The sequence below is a fragment of the Bos javanicus genome, chromosome 3 (assembly GCF_032452875.1).
Source record: "Bos javanicus breed banteng chromosome 3, ARS-OSU_banteng_1.0, whole genome shotgun sequence".
Lineage (NCBI taxonomy): Eukaryota > Metazoa > Chordata > Mammalia > Artiodactyla > Bovidae > Bos > Bos javanicus.
The window spans coordinates 99,254,124-99,275,125 of NC_083870.1; the positions used below are offsets into that span (position 1 = coordinate 99,254,124).

At 53.1% G+C, this 21,002-nt stretch overlaps 1 protein-coding gene and 1 non-coding gene across 7 annotated transcripts; one reads left to right on the forward strand and one right to left on the reverse strand.

Annotated features, from left to right (window-relative positions):
- Window positions 1-1,510: 1,510 nt before the first annotated feature.
- TAL1 (TAL bHLH transcription factor 1, erythroid differentiation factor) lies at window positions 1,511-18,387 on the forward strand. Of its 6 annotated transcripts, none has more exons than XM_061412067.1 (6): window positions 1,626-2,686; window positions 4,399-4,558; window positions 7,040-7,268; window positions 8,087-8,524; window positions 9,805-9,899; window positions 14,827-18,387. In XM_061412067.1, the coding sequence occupies exons 4-6, from the start codon at window positions 8,088-8,090 to the stop codon at window positions 15,279-15,281; spliced, it is 987 nt and encodes a 328-aa protein (XP_061268051.1). In that variant the 5' UTR covers window positions 1,626-2,686; window positions 4,399-4,558; window positions 7,040-7,268; window position 8,087; the 3' UTR covers window positions 15,282-18,387. The 6 variants fall into 6 exon arrangements, with proteins under 6 accessions (XP_061268055.1, XP_061268051.1, XP_061268053.1 ...); XM_061412069.1 differs by having other exon boundaries at window positions 7,043-7,268; XM_061412071.1 differs by lacking the exons at window positions 1,626-2,686; window positions 7,040-7,268 and adding an exon at window positions 1,511-1,604.
- On the reverse strand, window positions 14,472-14,543 carry TRNAY-AUA (transfer RNA tyrosine (anticodon AUA)). The gene has a single exon. It is a non-coding gene; the product is annotated as a tRNA-Tyr (tRNA).
- Window positions 18,388-21,002: the final 2,615 nt, after the last annotated feature.

Consider the following 21,002-nt stretch of genomic DNA (forward strand, 5'->3'; position numbering starts at 1 on the left):
CTTTGACTATACGGACCTTTGTCAGCAAAGTAATGTCTCTGCTTTTTAACATGCTGTCTAGGTTTGTCACAGCTTTTCTTCCAAGGGGCGAGAGTCTTTTAATTTCATGGCTACAGTCACCATCCACAGTGATTTTGGAGCCCAAGAAAATAAAATATGTCACTGTTTCCATTCTTTCCCCATTTGCCATGAAGTGATCAGACTAGATGCAATCATCTTCGTTTCTTTGAATGTTGAGTTTTAAGCCAGATTTTTCACTGCCTACCCTCTCACAGAACCCAGATTTCTAGGCCACAGTACAGATTTGGGTTCTTGCAATGAGTTGAGCCCAGATCTGTCCTCCAAGCCTAGGCTCTGGATGGGCTCTGGAGGACTCCGATGTCAAATTTGCTTCAAACTCAGGTTTCACCACTCAATAAATCTGTAACACTGGGGAAATTACTTTTACTCTCTGTGCTTCAGTTTCCCTATCTGTTAGGTGAAGATCATAGCATCAACCTCTTAGAATTGTTTGTGAGAACTAAATAAGTTAGTATTTGTACAGTGCTTCGGTGTGTGTTAGTCGCTCAGTCCTGTCTGACTCTTTGCGACCCCACGGACTGTAGTCCGCTAGGCTCCTCTGTCCAAGAAATTCTCCAGGCAAGAATACTGGAGTGGGTTGCCATTTCGTGCTCCAGGAGATCCTCCGGACCCAGGGATTGAACCAGGGTCTCAACCTGAACCCTGCAATCCAGGGTCTCTAGTTCTTTACCAATTGAACCACCAGGGAAGCCCACAGTGCTTCAGTAGTGAGATTAAAATGTTAAATGTTCCCGAGCTCTGGGCTCAGCCTGAAACTCAGTAGAATGGATATTTTAAACTCTTCGTTGACACCAGTTCCTCCTCCCTAGAGCCCGTTGGAGAGACCTCAGTCCAGACATTCAGGCAAGCAGGCTCCATTTTAGAGCAGAAAAAAGACAAGGTTGAGGGGGGATGGGAGTGGGAGAGGTGGGAGCTGGGGAGCTTACTGGGATAAGAGGAACTGTCCCTTGAAATTCGGGTATCTAGGACACTAGAATGAATGGATGTCAGGGAAGGAAAGGTTAGATGTGACCGTTTGGGTGCTGTGGTCTGGCTGGGCTGCGAGTCGTTGGAGAAATGTGTCTGGAAGAGGAGGGACTGAGGTTGTGGGGAGCCGGGGGATCCCGGGAGGCCTCGGGATCTGTAATGAGGCTGCACTAGCCGGGTCCTACACAGAGCGCCCAGCTCTCTCCGTGGCGCATTCCGGGGCCGGTCCCAAAGCCGTGCAACCAGTCCCCACTCCCCTCCGGTGAAATTGCCAAATTAAAATGAATCATTTGGCCCATAATGGCCGAGGCGCTTATCGGGGGCGAGCGGACCCGCGGCAGTGCCTTATCTCCGCGGCGCACACGGCCCCCGCGCGCCTCGGCCCATGCTAACGAGGCCTAGAACGTGAGCGGGATTAGAGCACGGCGGTGGAGGAGCCCGGCGCGGCGCGGCGCGGGCGGGCGGGGGAACGGGGACGGGGCCGGGGGGAGGGGAGGGCTCGGCACTAAGGACCAGGCCTCAAAATGGCCACACGCGTCCCCCAGTAGCGGCAAAACGTGAGCATTCTGGCCTTTTTCTAGGGGAAGGCAACCTGCAGCCTCTCACGGAATTCCCCGTCAATTTCTTCCCTCTTTTTGCCCGCTCGCAAAAACAAGGTTTCGCTCCTTTTCCCTCGGTTTCTTTCGATAGGGGGGCATTTTCCAGGGACGCCCTTGCGCTCGCCGCCGCCGTCGCCGCCCCTCCCGTCTCGGAGACTCTCTTCCTTCCTTCCCTTTTTTCTTACGCAATATACAGAAATGCGCGAGGCGGTGGTTGGTTTTCGTTTCTTCTTGGTGGTTGTGGGCATGCAGTGGAATTGTTGAGAGTGCGTGTGTGAGCTATGGACAGTGTTGACTTCTTCTGAGTGTGGTCTTCTAGGCGACAGGTTGTGTGTGATGGTGCTTGTGCTGTTCGGTGTATAGATTTGGATTCTCCGAGGCCCTTCTACGTTTTCATCGTTGTATATACAGTTATGCTCGTTTGCCTTCTCGACATGTATGCTGGGTTGCTTGATCTTCTCGATTGTGTTTGGATGGTCTCGTTGTTGTGTCGGTCGTGCGTGATCCTGACTACCTTGGGTCGTGCGCCTAGGAGCGATTGCATTTGATCGGTTTCGTTGTGTCCTGCTGGACAATGTTTGGGCCTGACCGAGTCGGCTTGTGGGGCAGTGTTGGGCTGTGCTTACTTTGCTTCCCTTCTATGCGGCTAGTCCGCGAGTGGCCTTGTCCACCCTGGGTTGTGTGGCTGTGTGCTAGTGTCCTTTGGAAGTGCATTTGTAAATCGCTGGGGGGTGGAGGGGAGGGCGAACGAGCGAGGGATGGATGCGCCAGTTGAGGAGGCGGCATGGGGGCGGGGTGAGGGATTTCACATTTTATTCCAATTTATGATGTATTCGGAAGCCAGTGTTGGCTTGGATGAGCAGCTGGATCAGCGGCTGCTCTGTCCGGGGGCCAGTCTGTGCCTCAGTGTTGGAGGGGTTTGTTAGTGAGTGGGAGCCTCTTCCAGGCTGGAAGCTGAGCAGCGTTCGCGGAGGCCCGCGCCTGCAAGCCGGTAGCCGCCAGCTTCGGTTCCCGCGGCACTCAGGCTTCGTCCATTTCTGGTCAGTTTCACGGGTACGGCCGCCGGGGTCTGCGGGAGAGGCCCGGAAAAGACAATGGGCGCATTCTCCAGGCCTCGCGCCTCGGGTGGGGACTTCGGGATCATCTCCAAGGAACATTTTCCCACCCCTTCCCCGGGTGAGCGACATTCCCGCGTGGGTCAGGTAGCCCGTCACATCGATGACCAGGGCCGGGCTTCATGGAGGGACGGGGTCAGTGCTGCCCTAGCTCCGAAAGAAAGGATTTTGTTTTGCCAGTGATTGTGGTTGCTAATGTCATCATCACCATCACAGTCATCGTCATCACCATCATATTTTAATTAAAATAATCATGTAGGAGCTACTAGTCCCTTTTAGCTTCTTTGGGGCGATAACAAAGCAGCGGGGGTTTCCTCCCACCAGCGCTCTGTTTTTTAAGTTGCTGGGTTTGTGACTAGGAGAGAAATGGAGAGAGGGAGGAGCACAGAGACTCCATCCTAAAGCAAAAATTAACCCCGACCTAAGACACCGGGCACAACTGGATTTCCCCTTGTTCTCACCCCTCCCCCCTTTTGAATTAGAAGAGGAGAAAGAAAATCTCCTGCATTGGATTGAAACTACAGGGAACAATTATTACTGTATTTCCACTAAAGCCAGGGCAAAAAAAGAGGTGGCCTTAGCTATTAATCCAAGACTTCGATGTGTGGCCATAAACTGAACGATTTCAGCAAAACGAATTAAATAAAACCTTCCAGAGGGAGGGAAAAAAAAAAAAAGAAAAGGCGAACTAAATTTCCCTGCCACTACACCCTGGGAAGCAATATTTGATTTATTTTTACCCTCTCTCCTTTCCCCTTTCCTTGTTTATTGCTGCAAAGAATTACTAGAATTCTCTTGTACTCTGCCGACCTGAATACGGAAGAATCGAAAATCTTGTGTAGGGATGGTTGGAGGGAGAGGCAAGGACCTTCCTTCTCTCTTTTTTTTTTTTTTGATTGCTTTCCTTATTTTCCCCTTCCTCAGCCTTTTTTGTTTGTTTGTCTGTTCGTTTCCCTTAATCGGTAGGAAGAAAAAAAAAGGGGGGGACCTGGATACATCAGATTCTCTGCCCCCTTCCCCCTATTCTCTTGGATTTCTGCGGTTCAGACTGTGTTGTATCCCTTCGGAAAAGTAGTCTTTGGAATTGGGTTCTGGTTTCGGTTTAGCCTGGAGGTGGGGTGGTGAGAGTCAGAGAGAGAATGGGGCTTCTCAGAGGTTCTGTCCCACCTTCCACGGTGTAAAGACTGGATCCCCCTTTTGGTACACACATCCCCCTACCCATCCAAGCCAGGCTGCGGACGACTCCGGTGCTGTGGCCGAAGCTCTGATCCGCCTGACTTAGGTTCCAGAGCCAACCGCTGTAGACCAGCCAGTGCTTAGAAAACAAACGGGCCACACTGAACCCTCCCGGTTGGAGGGTCCGATAATGTTCAGGGCAGTCTGCGGCAAGCTGTTGTTGTTGGACTATGTAGTTATTCCTGATTGGTCAGGTGTAGGGTTCTTTTTTCTGGGGGTGCGGGGGAGGCTTCAAACACCTGCAGGTCGGGGGTTGAAAGCTGCTGGCGATCCCCAGGGTTGGTTGAGGAGGACATGAGGTAATTCCCAGCCATTGACCCCCATTTCTCTCTCTCCCTCCCTCTTGCCCTCCCTTTCTCTCCACCCCCATCTTTCCTGGAAACTCGCTTTGGGCGCGGCAGACCGCCCAGGACCACACCGCGGCCTAACTGCCGGGCTCTCTGTGAGAGAGGGGGAGAGCAAAGACCCCCGTCCACAACCTGGACCTCGACTCCCACCTCTCTCTGGCCGGAGGAGTGGAGATCCTATTCAGAGGGGCCCGTCTCTCTAAATATGCCCCAGGTGAGTTTTTTGCGGGGATGACAGGGCTGATGGAAACAGTCACCAGGAAGGCCTTGGGATCTGGCCTGAGGTGGGGAAAGCTGGGGACAGAGGACAGTCCAGTTTCAGATTGGGGAGAGGGGGAGGAGGACGAACCCAGAGCTGGGAATCCTGAGATCTGACTCTGCCACTGACTGCGGCCTCTGCTACTGTGGCTTCCAGAGGGCCCTTTCCCGCGTAAGAACAGTTGGTTGGACTGTAGTCCCCCTAATGCTCCATGGTTCCGTAGATGTTTCACAAGGCTCATAACTTTGGGACGGCTGTATTCGGATAGGTCAGGTTGCGTGCAGTGGGGAGTGGGGGGGCTCCGGCAGGAAAAAGGCCGCAGCCATCCTGGCTAATGCAGTCCTAACTTGGGTGGGCCCAGGCAGGGGCCTCAGGCCTAGGGTGGGGCTACATTTGAACACCCCTCCATACCAGTAGCAGCGGGAAAGTGGTTCTGTTCTGGGGTGATTGTGGTTTGTGTGCAGGCTTGGGGCTCCCCCAGGGGGTCATGCCGGGGGCGGTGGGGGGGGTGGGGTGTGTGTGGATGCAGTATGAGGGACTGGAGGCCGAGTCTAAGGCAGTGGCTCTAGCCCAGGGCATGGCGGAGGCTGCTTTTACACAAAAAATTTTCCCTCCTGGGGATGGGGAACTGCCAGAGACCAGGTGTCTGCCCCTAGATCTCTCAGGTTCCCGGGTCTTGTTCAGACACATATGGAAATGATCCAGCTGCCAGCCTGGCAACAGGAGATGAGCCGAGGTAGGGGACTTGGAGCTGGGATTTGGTCGCACAAAGAGGAGTTGTAATGGTCGAATAGTCCAGTGCTGTTCAGTTCAAAATCTGCAATCTTCGCACTCCCCTTCTTCATTTTCCCTAATAAAAACAAGTAAAAATCACTAGGCTTTCATTTTGATAATCTTAACCAAAGCCAAGTGATCGGGTTTAGTCACCGATCACTAAAAAGAAAGTGAATTCTCCGGTGGCTTCCTTAAAAGAGTCGGGATCCCTGGCCTTGGGTGATCCTGGTTGCAGAGAGCAAGCAGGGTTTTCCTGAGGTCCCAGGAGGGCCGGGGAGAGGTTGGCCACAAAGCCCAGGGGACCAATTATAGGTTTCTCAGGGGGAGTCTGAGAGATACAGATATTTATAGGCATCTGGAGAGAGCATTCGGGGCCAGAGTCAACTCATCTGAAATACTTGTTCCCACCACCCCCACCCCCTGAGATCTGATCCTACTCAGAGCCTCAGAATTAATCAGAAGGCATAAATAGGAGAGCTTGGGCTCATTTTGGCGATTGCAGAGTGAATTGTTCGTCACTCATTTAGAAGCTGAGACTGAAGCACGTGTCACTGGGTGCACTGCCTGGGGATAGTAAGGTAGGGACCCAGCCTCTTGGGGCTTGTATGTTTTGCCAGAGGACTGTATATTTCCAATGCATTTCACTGTTGAGGGGAGCCAGGAAGTCTCTAGTGGTATACCTCTGGTGCATTTCTAGTGACTGAAATGTCTTGGCAGTCCCATTCTGTGGATATAGACCTATTGTTTCCACCATAATCATAAACTTGCTTCCAATGAAGTGTTGCGGACCTACTGCCTTTGCAGCCAGGGTATACCAAGTCTAGGGGAATTTTGTCGTTTCGGGGTCCTGCCCATGGGGCTGGCAGACTTAGGGCAGGAGCATAATTGGAATGGTGATTCTTCGTCAGCTGTGTCTGGTGGCAACTAAGCTGAGTGAGCTCTGGAAGTTTCAGAAGGTCCCGTCTTTCCTCTGGGGTGGGAGGATGGCTCCCAGGCCATCTAGTCCAGAGCGGTGCAGGGGCAGAATGGCTGCCAGGAATGAATTCTCTGCTTGAGGCTGAGTTGGACTTTTGTGTATTTGTTTTATGTTATAAAATACCCTACTTATATAATTCCGATAGCAGAAACTTTATTTTGAACATCTTACAAAGCCTGTCGAGTTGATTATGTTTTTGTTGTTTTATTAAAAGTGACAAGTATTTTAACACTCCGGACCCAGAGTCTCATAGTTTTTCTGTTTTTGGTTTGTGTGTGTGTGTGTGTAGGGGGGGTGTGTTTGTCACATGTTATGGAAGAACTGGGAGAGAATGGAAGTGGGGAGTCACCCTGCCTGCAATCACCCTGGAGTATGGTTGAGGAGGAGAGCAATGTCCTTGGTTGGAGATGGGGGGATATATGGGAGGGATATATATGGGGGATATATGGGATATATGGATATATGTGTATGCGAGGATAAGCGACTTAGCATGCACGCATGCACGGGAGCATGCACGGGAGGATTGCAAAGAGACTGGAGTTCTAGTCCCACTCTACAAAGAGTCACAAGACCTTGGGCAAGGCAGTCTCCTTTCTGGCCCAGTCTCTCTGTCTATAATAATGTTTACTTGAGCATTTGCACAGGGCTTTTAAATGCATATATGAGGTATTCCTCTTGTTCCCCAGAAGACAACACCAAAGTGTGAAAGGGAGATGGGTGAGAGCTGGAGGAGTTCCCCAGCCATCTTTACACACCTTCCTCACATTCGTGGATGGGAGCCCAGAGCCCAGTGGCCTTAAGAACACTACTCTTCGAATGTCCGGGCTCCACACCGCCTCAGCCAGGCCTCCCTTCTAGACCCCACCTCACTTCTGAGTCCATCTGAGCAAAAGGAAGAACACAGTGTGCAGGGAGGTAGGGCCTGGATCATCTTCTTCCCTCCCTGATGACCCATCTCCAGTCCTGGTGGCAGTAAAGGGTCACTGGGTATTCCAGCGGCTCCACAGAACACAGGTGGATTTGCTGGGTGTAGACCGACACCCCCGCAGCGGGGTGAATGTGTGTTGAAAGGGAGAGCTGAGTTCCTTTGGATAATTCTCTGCCAGTTCTGATCACTCCCGCACCCCCACCCCCACCAGATTTCCAGGTGTAGTACGTGGCGGTAGGCTGGGGGCACGTATTGTTGAAAGAAGAGGGGGATTGCAAAAAGCACCCCACCTCCGCGCGACAGGGTCCCCGCCAAAACCAAAAGGGGGGGCGGGAAGAGTACAGTCGGTCGGGGATTTGTTCCCTCCTCTTCCCGTGCGCCCGAGAAGGGGCACGGGTGATATTTCTTTCTCGCCTCTTTCTGCATTTCCTTCCTCCTCCCCCCGCCCCCCAACTCTGTTTTTCTTGCGCTGGCTGTATTTGTATTCCTTTTCTTCCAATGTCTCTGTGGTTCTTATCCACCTCTGTCCCTTCGGCCCTCAGTCTCCGTCTCCCAGGTATCCTCCTCTCTTCTCCCAAACCGGAGACCCCCCTTTCTCTTCGGCCCCAGCACCCCGGGCTCGTGTGTGTCCACGTGGCGTTAAGTTGGTCCGCGTTTTCTCACGTCTCCATGCGTGAGTTTCCCTCCGCTCTTCACCCCCTCCCTCAGCTCCCCACCCACGCCCCATCCCGCCCCCCAGCGTGGGTGGGCCAGGGGCAATGGTCTGAGCGGGCGTCCGCTTGTCTGTCTGTCTGTCTACCCGCAGGATGACGGAGCAGCCGCCGAGCGAGGCGGCACACAGTGACCCCCCGCTAGAGGGACGGGACGCGGCCGAGGCCCGCATGGCGCCCCCGCACCTGGTCCTGCTGAACGGCGTCGCCAAGGAGACGAGCCGCGCGACCCCGGCGGAGCCCCCGGTCATCGAGCTGGGCACGCGCGGCGGCGGCCCGGGGGGCGGCCCCGCCGGTGGGGGCGGCGCCGCGCGGGACTTAAAGGGCCGCGAGGCTGCGGCGGCCGAAGCGCGCCATCGGGTGCCCACCACAGAGCTGTGCAGACCACCCGGGCCCGCGCCCGCCTCGGCCCCCGCGGAACTGCCCGGCGACGGCCGCATGGTGCAGCTGAGCCCGCCCGCGCTGGCGGCCCCCGCCGCCCCCGGCCGCGCGCTGCTCTACAGCCTCAGCCAGCCGTTGGCCTCGCTCGGCAGGTCAGGGCCGGGGGGAAGGGCGGGTGGGCAGGCGGCGCGGGCCCTGGGACTCCCCTTCCGCACGTGGGGAGCCAGCCATCCCCTCCCGGCCAGCGAGTGGCTGAGCTCGCGGAGAGAGGGGGAGAGGGGGTTTACACCCGGAGACGGAAAAGCCTAGGCTGGAGACCCCGTGCAAGTGAGGAAGGAGCCCTCAGCAAATGTGTTTGTGTATGTGTGTGCGTGGGTGTGCACGCAGTGGGGAGTGTGCGGATGGTTTGTGTCTGCGGCATGCAGGGAGCGCAGAAGCTGAGGAGGGGGAGTGCAGGCATGCGGCTGGGTGTGAGCAGAAGTGTGGGGTTCTGCGTGGTGGTGGTGGCGGGGTGGACTGGAGGAGTCTTGTGAGTGTGAGTACCGGGCAGGAGTGTGTTTCAGTGCGCTCCGGTGTGAAATTCTTCTGGATTCTGCAGCCCTCAGTGGACAGGTGAGAGACGAGCATCTGAGAGTGACTGGAGAGGGATCCCTCCCGCTAATCTCCCCTCCACCTGGGGAATGGATCCCTCCCTCCTCTCCTGAGCCCCTCCTCTCCTAGCTGCCATCTCTGGCCTGGACCCTGTGCTTCCTTTGGTGTGAAGGTGTCCGTTTCCCTGGTGGGACCACTGAGGTGGTGGAGAGCCCGAGGCAGGGTTGGGGTGGAGACGGGAAGATGAGGGGAGAGACAGTGCAGGGCAGTGGGAGTCTGCCGGATGCCAGAGAAAGAAGCTAGGGAGAGTCCAGTAGAGTGGGTGATGGGGGAGCATGTCAGCAGGACTGCTCAGGGTTTCCTGTCTGTTGTCTGTCCATGTGCCCCATGAGGCTGGGGTGAACGTGAGGGGAGGCTGAGGGTAGGGAACAGGGTGCTGTTATGAGACACAGGAATTGCACAGTCCCAGCTGTGAAGGCTGTCTGTTTGGGAGTAGAGGTGTCTATGGATTGTGCACTTCTATGGGGGAGGGGAGTATGTCTGTGCAGGATGTGTGTTCATTTTCGTGTTTGCTCCCTGTGTTCGCCATTGAGTGTGTGTGTGTGTGTGTGTGTGTGTGTGTGTGTGTTTAGGGTGTGCAGGTATGTGGCCCCCCTCCCCTTGCTTGTCTAACCATAGAGAAAGGCTGGGTGAGGGGTGTGTGTGTGCTTGTTTTATGTTCCTTGTAGCCCCCATTCTGGTGCGAAGGGACCAGGGGTGCCCTTGTTTTTCCGGGGGTTGGGGGTTCAAGAACAGGTGGGGAGGGTCTGTGATCTGGTGGTCTGCCTGCTCCCTCTTACAGTGGCTTCTTTGGGGAGCCAGATGCCTTCCCTATGTTCGCCACCAACAACCGAGTGAAGAGGAGGCCCTCCCCTTATGAGATGGAGATTACTGATGGTGAGTTTACTCCCACCCCCAACTTGTGCACTCAGTCCCTCAAGCTGCTAGAGCCCCTGAAGGCGGGACCATCAGGGACAACTCCTAGGTGTCTCACAGGGATGGGCGAGCTGTCTTGGAGCCCCTAACTGTCAAAGTCCTTGCCCTGTTGGCCTGGGACTAGGGGAGGTCATGGGTGGAGCTGGGGGTTGCCACACAGTCCTGGGAAGAGAGGCCATGGGAGTGAGGGACACACTGTGGTGCTTAGCTCAAACCTCCACTGTTAGTTGTTGTCTCCATTCTAGCTCCAATCCTCCACTCGGCAAGGATCCCTCAGTTCAGTTCAGTTCAGTTCAGTCGCTCAGTCTTTGCAACCCCATGAATCGCAGCACGTCAGGCCTCCCTGTCCATCACCAACTCCCGGAGTTCACTCAGACTCACTCAGACTCACGTCCATTGAGTCGGTGATGCCATCCAGCCAACTCATCCTCTGTTGTCCCCTTCTCCTCCTGCCCCCAATCCCTCCCACCATCAGAGTTTTTTCCAATGAGTCAACTGTTCACATGAGGTGGCCAAAGTACTGGAGTTTCAGCTTTAGCATCATTCCTTCCAAAGAACACCCAGGGCTGATCTCCTTTAGAATGGACTGGTTGGATCTCCTTGCAGTCCAAGGGACTCTCGAGAGTCTTCTCCAACACCAAGGATCCCTGGGGAGGGCAGAAACACACGGTGCCCCTGACTCTAAGCACCAACCTCCGGGGATTATCTGCACCTTCTCCAAAGTCCTCTTGGGAGAAGAGTCTGGAGTCTGGAGTCTCCTCCTTGCCTGGAATTGTACCTTTAAAGGTCTTGTCCCAGGTCCATGCAAAGTGGGGCCCTCTTGTCCCTGTTCCCTTCCTGACACCATAGATTCTACCCTACTCCCTCCCTTCCCCCATCCCAGGGGCTTCAGCACTTTTAATGTGAACTACCTGAGTAGTCTTTGGCCCCAAACTTTCAAGAAGCAGCTGGAGGAGGGGGACATTTGAAGGACCCCCCCTCCCTCTTCCCAGGGTTGACCAGATGTAGTAGAGGGGCCCCAGCACCAGGAGGCAGGAGAGCAGGCTCTTCAAAGCCCAAGGATTTTCTGGAGTTGCCAGCGCACTCTGGATGCCCAGGGTTTACCAAGCACCTACTCTGTGCCCAGAGAGAATGAGACAGAAGACATGGAGCAAGGGATAGACTCAGGCAAGAGGAAGCTGTGGAGAGGTTGGTAGTTCTCTGAAAAAGACCTGAGAGGAATAGACAGAGATGGAGGTGAAGGGAAGGATGAGGGTGTAAGATATGTCCACAGGATTTTGAAATCAGAGACTTAACCAAAAGGAGTCCATAAAAGTGGAGCTGTTAATAACATAAGGTCTAAAGTCAGGACTTTATGTGGATTCCTGTTGCTGAAATTTTCTGGGCCTTGGTTTTCTCATTTGTAAACTAGGGAGAATAAGAGCTTCCTCACAGGTTGTTGAGCCAGTGGGGTAAAGTGCTTTTAGGACCTGCCTTGGGAAGGGTGCTGCCTCTGAAGTCTGTGTAGCTCTAGCTGTGATGGCAGCCATAACGCTCCTCTCCCCGCCTCGTCGTCAGCTACGGGCAGGGACCAATCCTTCTGACAGCGCAGCTGAGGGACTCCCCTCTGTCTGGCCTGGAGGCCAGGGTAGGATTGCCCAGCAGGAGTGTTGTATTTTTCCCAGCCTGGGTCTGACCTTTGGTGAAGAATCAGCTTCCCAGGTGGTGCTTTTGGTAAAGAACCCGCCTGCCATTGCAGGAGACATAAGAGATGTGCATTCGATCCCTGGGTCAGGAAGTTCCCCTGGAGAAGGAAATGGCAACGCACTCCCGTGTTCTTGCCTGGTGAATCCCATGGAGAGAGGAGCCTGGCAGGCTATAGTCCACGGGGTCACAAAAGAGTGACGAACACTTTCAGCTGGGCGGGGGCCTGCTGGGGTTTGGAAAGACAGCTTCTAAGACACTGCAGGCAGAGATGAATGATTGGGCACATGGTGTGCGTGCGTGTGTGTGTGTGTGTGTGTGCGCGTGTATGTGTGTGTGTGTGATTGTAGGAAAGAGATGATCAAGCAGGAAGTGTTGGCACTGATGAGTTGGTTTGCAGGGGCAAGGTCTGCCTCTGTTCTGGCCGCAGTCTCCCTAGCTGTGAAATGAGTAATGGGTCTTAGGTGACCCATTCTCTCTACCTAACTTTCCATGTTCTGAGGTCTGGTTCCAGGGTCATCAGAGGAAGGCAAACAACTATCCCAGGACTGGCAGTTCCTTCAGGGCACAGAGCATCCTGAGGACTGCCAGGAGCTAGCACTGTGCCTCAGTGTTTGGGAGGGCAGTTGCTGCCTCAGCCCCGGGACCTGGGAGCTAGTGGGGCCATCCTCTGCCATTCTTGGATTTGGGGATCCCTGAAAGTCCACCCTGGTCAGGCTGGGACACTTAGTGCAGTACTTTGTATACCATAGGTGCTCGATACATGCACACTCGTGTCTGCACCTGCTCTGCAAGTCTTAGTACACGAGCACTAGTGAATACTGGTCCAGTGTGTATTCAGTGCACTCTAGACATGGGAGACGGAGGCAGCCCTCAGACATCTGCCCAGAGCCTCAGGCCAAGCCTGGGCATGGCTGTCTCTCCACTCCTGTCCTAGGGGGGAGAGAGCCCCCAGTGAAGTCATTTTCCCACTGCTCTCTCCTCCATTCCCCACCTGTCAGCATGATCAGTTAGTCAGCATATATTTAGTAAGCTCTTATTCTGTGCTTTTCTGCACCCTTAGAAGAAAATCCCTGTATCTTACTGCAGGGCCCTATGGAATCTGGACCTAGACTACTCTGATCTCACCCACACTAATCTAGCCAGGCTAGCTTTCACTGTTTTTCAACTCAGGGCCTTTGCACTTCCAGCTTCCCTTCCTGTGTCTGGCTGGCTCTTCTTTGACTTTAAGTTCTTCCGTTATAGGGTGGCTCAGACGCTAAAGAATCTGCCTGCAATGCAGAAGACCTGGGTTCCCTCCCTGGGTCGGGAAGATCCCTTGGAGAAGGAAATGACAATCCACTCCAGAATTCTTGCCTGGAGAATTCCTCCTCCATGGACAGAGGAGCCTGGTGGGCTACAGTCCATGAGACCACCAAGAGTCAGACACGACTGAACAACTTTCACTTCACTTACAGACATCACCTCTTCCAAAAGGCTGTCTCCAGCCACCTCAGCTAAAACATGCAGCTCCTTTCCATCTTTTCATTTACATTCAGCTTCCTGCCTGTTTGTTATTTGTTTGCTGCTTGTTTATTATCTGTCATCCTCATTAACGTGTGAGCTCCATGAGAGGAGGGACTGTCTCCTCTTCACCTTTATTTCTTAATGCCTAGCACAGTGCCTCTCAGTTCAGTCGCTCAGTCATGTCCGACTTTGCGACCCCATGGACTGCAGCACGCCAGGCCTCCCTGTCCATCACCAACTCCCAGAGTTTACCCAAACTCACATCCATTGAGCCAGTGATGCCATCCAGCCATCTCATCCTCTGTCGTCCCCATCTCCTCCTGCCCTCAGTCTTTCCCAGCATCAGGGTCTTTTCCAGTGAGTCAGTTCTTCACATCAGGTGGCCAAAGTATTGGAGCTTCAGCTTCAGCCCCAGCCCTTCCAAAATATTCAGGACTGATTTCCTTTAGGATTGACTGGTTTGATCTCCTTGCTGTCCAAGGAACTCTCAAGAGTCTTCAACAACACCACAGTTCAAAATCATCAATTCTTTGGCACTCAGCTTTCTTTATGGTCCAACTCTCATATCCATACATGACTACTGGAAAAACCATAGCTTTGACTATATGGACCTTTGTTGGCAAAGTAATATCTCTGCTTTTTAATTGGTTGTCTAGGTTGATCATAGCTTTTCTTCCCAGGAGCAAGTGTCTTTTAATTTCATGGCTGCAATCACCATCTGCAGTGATTTTGGAGCCCCCCAAAATAAAGTCTGTCACTGTTTCCATTGTTTCCCCATGTATTTGCCATGAAGTTATGGGACCAGGTGCCATAATCTTAGTTTTCTGAATGTTGAGTTTTGATGCACAGTGCCTGGTTGTCAGTAAATAACTGATGAATGGATAAAACTAACATTTAGTGAAGGTTTAACTGGAGGCAAGTATCATCTTAAGTACTTTGCCTGTGTTAGTTGTTAGATACACATGACAATCTTATAACTTGGTTCTCTGGTACTCTCTCCATTTTGCAGGTGATGAAGGTAAAGCACAGAGAGTTTAGGTAATTTGCCCAGAGTTACGGTCTAGGGAGTAATAGTTAGAAATTGAACCTAGAAAGTCTGTCTCCAGAGTTTATCTGACTAGTGCTATATGGCCTTTTGGCACAAGTGAATGAATGAATGAATTAGTGATAAAAGGTTCCTGTCCTAAAATGTCTCACAGCTCACAGAGGAAAGAAGAAGTGAAGTCACTGAGTTGTATCCAACTCTTTGCAACCCCATGGACTGTAGCCTACAGGCTCCTCCGTCCATGGGATTTTCCAGGCAAGAAAACTGGAGTGGGTTGCCATTTCCTTCTCCAGGAGATCTTCCCAACCCAGGGATTGAACCTGGGTCTCCGGCATTATAGGCAGACGCTTTACCATCTGAGCCACCAGGGAAGTCAAGTTTGGAAACATATAGTCATGATCAAGGGTGATGGAGATTCGGGATTATAGGGCCGTGGTGGTTGGTTGGACTTGTCTGAGGGGTTAGGGAAAATTCCCAGAGAGGGAGAAGACAGCTGAGGGCTTTGAAGGATGAGTAAGAGTTTTCTGAGCAAAAGGATAGAAGGCATTCAGGGTTTACCAAGCTTTCCAATGGATGGTTTCTCTTCTTCCCCACAGAAGAATATGCCCTGGGGGATCTCCAACCCACTCTCCTAACCTGTCCTCCTGCCCCCAGGTCCCCACACCAAAGTTGTGCGGCGCATCTTCACCAACAGCCGGGAGCGATGGCGGCAGCAGAATGTGAACGGGGCCTTCGCTGAGCTCCGCAAGCTGATCCCCACACATCCCCCAGACAAGAAGCTCAGCAAGAATGAAATCCTCCGCCTGGCCATGAAGTACATCAACTTCCTGGCCAAGCTGCTCAATGACCAGGAGGAGGAAGGCACCCAGCGGGCCAAGCCTGGCAAGGACCCTGTAGTGGGGGCTGGCGGAGGGGGTGGGGGAGGAGGGGGCAGCGCGCCTCCTGAGGATCTCCTGCAGGACGTGCTCTCCCCAAACTCCAGCTGTGGCAGCTCCCTGGACGGGGCAGCCAGCCCGGACAGCTACACAGAAGAGCCAGCGCCCAAGCACACAGCCCGCAGCCTCCATCCTGCCATGCTGCCTGCTGCGGATGGAGCCGGTCCTCGGTGATGGGTCTGGGGCCACGCGGGATCAGCCGGGCAGGTGCCCTCAGGCTGCTGGGACCATGGGCTTTAGGGCAGGTGGGGTGAGTGTTGGGCAGCTCTGAAGTAGGACATGGACTTGATGAGCTTTCCTTGATGTCTGAACTCTGGGGAGTCCCAGCCCCTCTGGGGCTGGTTTTCCTGTTTCCTGCCTCAGTAGGAGACCAGTAAAATGGAGCAAAGTGGTAGGTACTTTTTATGAAGACGGCACAGTCTTCCCCTTTTTCCAAATCCCTAAGACTTTTCAAGTAAGAGGCTCAAGGGGCATTGCTTTTGGCCTGGAGCACAGGAGCCCTGTCTTCGCTGAGACCTGGGCTTGTCAGCTCTCTCCGAGGCATCCGGCAGCCTCTGCCTTGCCTTTAGCCCCTCCCAAGCTGGCTGGGGTGGCTTTTGTGGCCACACTGTCCAAATATATAGGTACCCAATAGCTCCCCATTTCTTGAGCCGCATCTTCACCCAGGCCCACATTGGTCCATCCAGCTTGCCAGCTGCTGCAGAGAGTCACAAGCCCTGAGGTGCCTTCTTCAGGGCCTGGCTGAAGAAGATGGCCAGTGGACAGCCTGCTGTCACCTAGCTGGGCCAGAGGGTCAGAAAACCCAGTAGCCCTTACTTCTTGCCCTGGGGATCTAAGCTCTGCTTTCTTCCCACTGAGATTTGCCTTCCTCATGCTTGTGGCTGTGGGGACCGAGGCTGAAGCTGTGAGAGTGCCCTGTAGGTTTCGTTTGAAGGCAGACAAAGGAGAAATAGTGAAATAGAGCAAAAGCTGTTTGGGGCACATGGGCTTCAAATCGTGGCGGTGTCTCAGAGCTACCTGCCTGTATTCCCAGTGACACGTTGCTGTTTGTGGGGGGCATGGATGTCAGTGTGCTGATGGGCTCTGTGCTGGTCTTGACAGGAGATGTGCAGCCCCGTCTGGTGTTCTGGCTGTGCAGAGGGGCCTCCCTGTTGCAGGATGTCTGTTGTCCGATGGTCTGGGCTGTGTTCTGAAACCGAATCGATGACAAATTCTGTCCTATGAATTCCTGGTATTGGGATTTTGCTTGACTTCAGTTACTTTGGGACCTCAGGGTCTTGATATGAGCCAGGATCCAGCCCCACCTCTAGGCCCTGGGGAGCCCAGTGAGAGACCAGTTGAGACCCACGCACATTCACTTTCACTTAGCAGAACCTTCAACATCCCTGAGTCTGCAAATTTCAGGCATCACGAGTGTGTATGGGAGGCTGGCGTAACACATGAGGAGTGCTCCCCGCCAGAAGTTGTACATGACATTTTTGTAAATCAAATCCTTATCCTTCATCTTTTAAAGAAATTCTACTGCAAGTCCCTTGGTAATGTGGAGAATCCTTTTGTAGAGTGGACCTCTCTCCTGTGTCAATCCAGATGGCGGGATGTGATTTTCTTCAGGTGAGGCCTGCCTGTGACCCACATCCCAGACCCATGGAGCAAGCTGCACACGAGTCCTGTATACCTGTCACTGTGTCCTCAAGTCACCCCGGCCGGCTCTGACGCTCCGGCTTTACCCTGTCCATAGCGACGTGGAAGAACCATCGCTGCAGCTGTCGGGAAAGGTCCTCACGCCTTGTGGGCTCCAGCTTGGTGGTTTGCCCTTACTGTGGCAGGGCCTCGGGGACAGTCACGTGCACACAGAGATGATCCCTGCACTCCCCCTCTTCCTTTTAAGTTGTGAGGTCCAGTTCGTGGGAATGGAAGCCGCATGGTTAACCCTTGTAGCACTCTCTCCCATTTCAGCACCAACCCCCATTATATTTTGACAAACATTTGGATGGGTTCTTTTCCAATACTTGGAAGCTCCTGTAGGAATCCCATCTGTCCAAAGATGGAAACCTCTTCTAGGTCTTAAGGCTGTGTCTGCTTCCAGTGGATTAATTTACCTGGGAGTGAAGAGTGGCCACAGTGAGCGTGGTGGATGGGTTTTAGGAGATGGATTATACATTCTAACAGGAGCTTGAGCTTCTGGTTCCCTCTTCTCTCAGACTTGCAGTGTGACCTGGTAAAGTTCTCTCTCTGGATGTCTTTCTCATAAATACCCTGGCTTGGCCTGTCTCCTATCGCTGTGGTATGGACTGAATGGAATCATGGAAGTAGAAGCATTTTGAGACCATAAGGAACTCTGTTGCTCTCGGTATCATTCCTGCAGTGAGATTTCTCACCCAGAGTCCAGGACCTAGACAGTGGGCCAGACTGCTTCTCTGTGCAGTATTTGGATAATTTAGCCTTCTAAACCACTTTAGCCCACTTCAGGATTTTCTAGATTATCCTCATCTTTCCAGATTGACCTCATTTCAGTCTCATCCCAAAGCAAGGCATAGAAGGGAGTCTAGAAGAGAAATACTGGATTGTGGGCAGAATGTGTAAAATGTAGTACAAAACAGGCCTAGGGAGAGATAGGCAAAGCTTTGTGACTTTGTTAAGAACCAGAGAAGATCCATCATTTTCACCTTCATTTCCAGCATCTCTCCCCACCATGCTCTTCTTCCTCTGCCTCATTTTCACCCATGAATATTCCCCATCCAAGAATAATATTTGTCAAAGAAGGAAAAATGGTAAAAAACACGAGGAGGATAAAGATGATTTTAAATGACCGGAGGGAATCATGTCTTTTAAGAAACATTCATATTTTATTTGTAGTGGCAAACGACAAGATGGTACAACCTTTATCCTTTTCTGAAAGCAAAACAAAGGGCACAGCATCTGTAGTCAGCCCACAACTGTCCTGGCCTTTGGGGGTGGTCTCGTCGTACTTGTGATTTCAATGGTACGTGGCCCCCACCGAAGGCTTGTCCCTGGCCCATGTACATAGCGCATCATTCCCGTGGGCGGGCCCAGCACTTTCCGTCAATGTTGTACTGTACGTGATGCGTTGCGTTGGTCTCTGCATTTTTCTGCAGAAGAGGAGTAACCGCTCCAGGTACCTTGACCTTTGTACAGCCCAGAGGCCAACACTGTGGGCGTGTGACTCTTAGCGACAAAACCCATGTGGTGATGATGTGTGTATATATATAAGGATATATTGGGAAGATTTCTAAATAAAAGTTTTACAGAGGGCTCTGGACTCCATGCTTGCGTGTTGCATCCCCAGGATGAGAGTTGGGACGTTAAAGTAAAGCCATGGCATGAACCTGTCTCCCTTGGAATGAAGGTTCCAGGACTCAGCTGTCCTCCCAGGGTGCAATCCCACCTTCTATCCCGGGGCTCCCCACTTAGGGTTTCTGATCTTTTCCTTCTGCCAGGCCCCACTGAGGTGGGGGGCTCTTCTCAGCACTGTGTACCTATGCTTTGGGCACCAGGCCTTGGGGTGGAGAATTCCCTCGGTGTGTTGGGTTCAGCTCCATGGCTGGGGCAGTGGTTTTTTCGTAGGTTCAGGACAGATTAAGGTCCCACCAGAGAAGGGTCTCAGGTTCCCCAGTGACTCAAAGGAGGCTGACGCTTGTATACTTGCTCTTGATTGCCCTCAAGATTGACTGGGGGTGCAAGTCTTATGGGGGGCTCAGGGACAGAGGTTGAGGCTGAGGGAGCAGTGAGTGAAGGCTCAGGATAAGACTGCCATACAGAGGCAGGGACTCTGGGTTCTGGGGAGGCCTCTGCGTGTAGACTGCTGGATCTTCAGGAACCTCAGCAGTCTGGTAGGTATTTCCAACAAAGTACTTACCCTTTTTTCCTTTGTTCATTTAACAAATATTTATTGAGACCCTATCATAGGCCAGGTATTGTTCTAGGTGTTGGAGAGCTAGCAGTGAAGAAAACGGAGATCCCTGTTGCTTAAATTCCCGTGGTAACCCCACAGACACACACAACCATAATGAATATATTCCAGGAAGGGGTACCCCTTCCAGGGCAAGAAAGGGGGTACATGTCTAATACTTGGAAATGGATCGTTGGAGGAGACACGTGTGCTGACAAAGCAAGAGACGTTATTGTGGTGGGGCGCCCGGGCAGAGAGCAGGAGGATCAGGGGACCCAGGAGGACTGCTCTGCCACATGGCTTGGCTTTTATGGTGATGGGATTGATTTCCAGGTTGTCTCTGGCCAATTCGTCTGACTCAGGGTCCTTCCTGGTAGCACACACATTGTTCGGCCAAGATGGGTGCCAGCGAGAAGGATTCTGGGATGTGGTAGGACCAGTGGCATCTCCTTTTAACCTCTACCGAATTCTGGTTGGTGGTGGCTTGTTAGGTCCCTGTCCTTACCAGGACCTCCTGTCGTGAAACTCACAAGAATGGTTACAATGGTGCTCCACCAGGGTGGATGGTTTCAGTCAATGTTTACCCTAACAACTATGTGGATTGTATAGAAAGTTAGAAGGTGGTTAGTATTAAGGGAAAAAGATATGCCAAGAGGGGAACTCAAAGGACCCACAGTTTGGCCCTTTGGAGGTGAGCGTTGCCCATCCCGCCAGGCTCTGATCTTGGCGTCCCCTGTCTTGGGGTGCTTCCAACTGTTGCTAGGAGGGCAAAGGCATGCAGGGTTTGGGGATACTGCTCTAGTCTGCAGGGCAGCTCCTTGGCTTTTGAAAGACACCCATTGTGCCTCTTTTCGGCCCAGAGCAAGGAGGTCTCTGGGCAGAGATACGGTGAGACTCTGTCATAGGATGGGGTGACTGGTGAGGGTGGGTGCGGCCATTCACCACCTGAGGAACAGCACAGTGAAGGGGACATGAGAGGCAGACAGACAGGGCAGGGTGCTCAGAGTAGGAGGAGAACCACCAGGAGAGGGTGAGTACGGTGTTTCAAGAGGCTGAGGCCAAAGGGTGTTGGGGTGGGGGGTAGAGGAAGTGGTTAGCCAAGCCCAAGGCAAATGAGAGGGCAAGTAAGAAAAGGTCTGAGAGTGTTGACTGGATTTGGCAAGTGGACTTGGTGAGAACAGCCGCAGGGGAGGGGCGGAGGCCGCAGTGTGACTGTCATGGATACAGAAGCGGAAGGGAGGAGCACCCACTTCCGGACAGACCTTTCCCAGGAGAGGGCAAGGCAGTCCACATCCAGAGAGCTCAGGAACAGCCCATCAGCTCTGTGGCCACCAGGCAGAAATGACGAGGCTAGCGACTGCCCAGGCTGGCCAGGCCCTTGGGGATCAGCTAGCCTGGTGCCCCATCTCCAGATGGGGAGACTGAGGCCAGAGACGAATCTTCCCAGGGCTACATGTCTCACTGAACACTGGCAGGCAGGATAGGGCTGAGCCCGTGAAGGGGAAGGACGGTCGCGGAAGCTCGCCCAAATGGTCTCTCCAGGCTTGTTTCTCACCACCCCACCCTTCGTTCTCTCTGCCCTTATTGCACTAGCCTTTCTGTTCTGGCTGCAATTTAAAAAAAAAAAGTCCAGTTTCTCCACTTTGGGTTTCTATCCGCCCTCGGTTCCCACCCTCCTTTCATCCTGTTAATTTGTCCTCAGCATCAGGAGATGGTCCCGACTCTCTGGGGTCAGCTGCCCACTTTGTGATCCCACAGGCCTTCCTCCACTCTGCTGTCCGCTTTCCCACTAAAACACAAGCTCCTTGAGGTTGAGGTCATGTCTGATTTGTCTGTTCGCCTCCGGTGCCCTGCGTCAGACCTGGCATGGGGCCCTTTCAATATTTATTGAATGAAGAAGTTCTCCTGCATGGAATCTCCCAGCTTGGTGTTGAGGCCAGTGTGGAATAAAAGGGTAGAGGGTCATTCCTGCAGAAAAAAAAAAA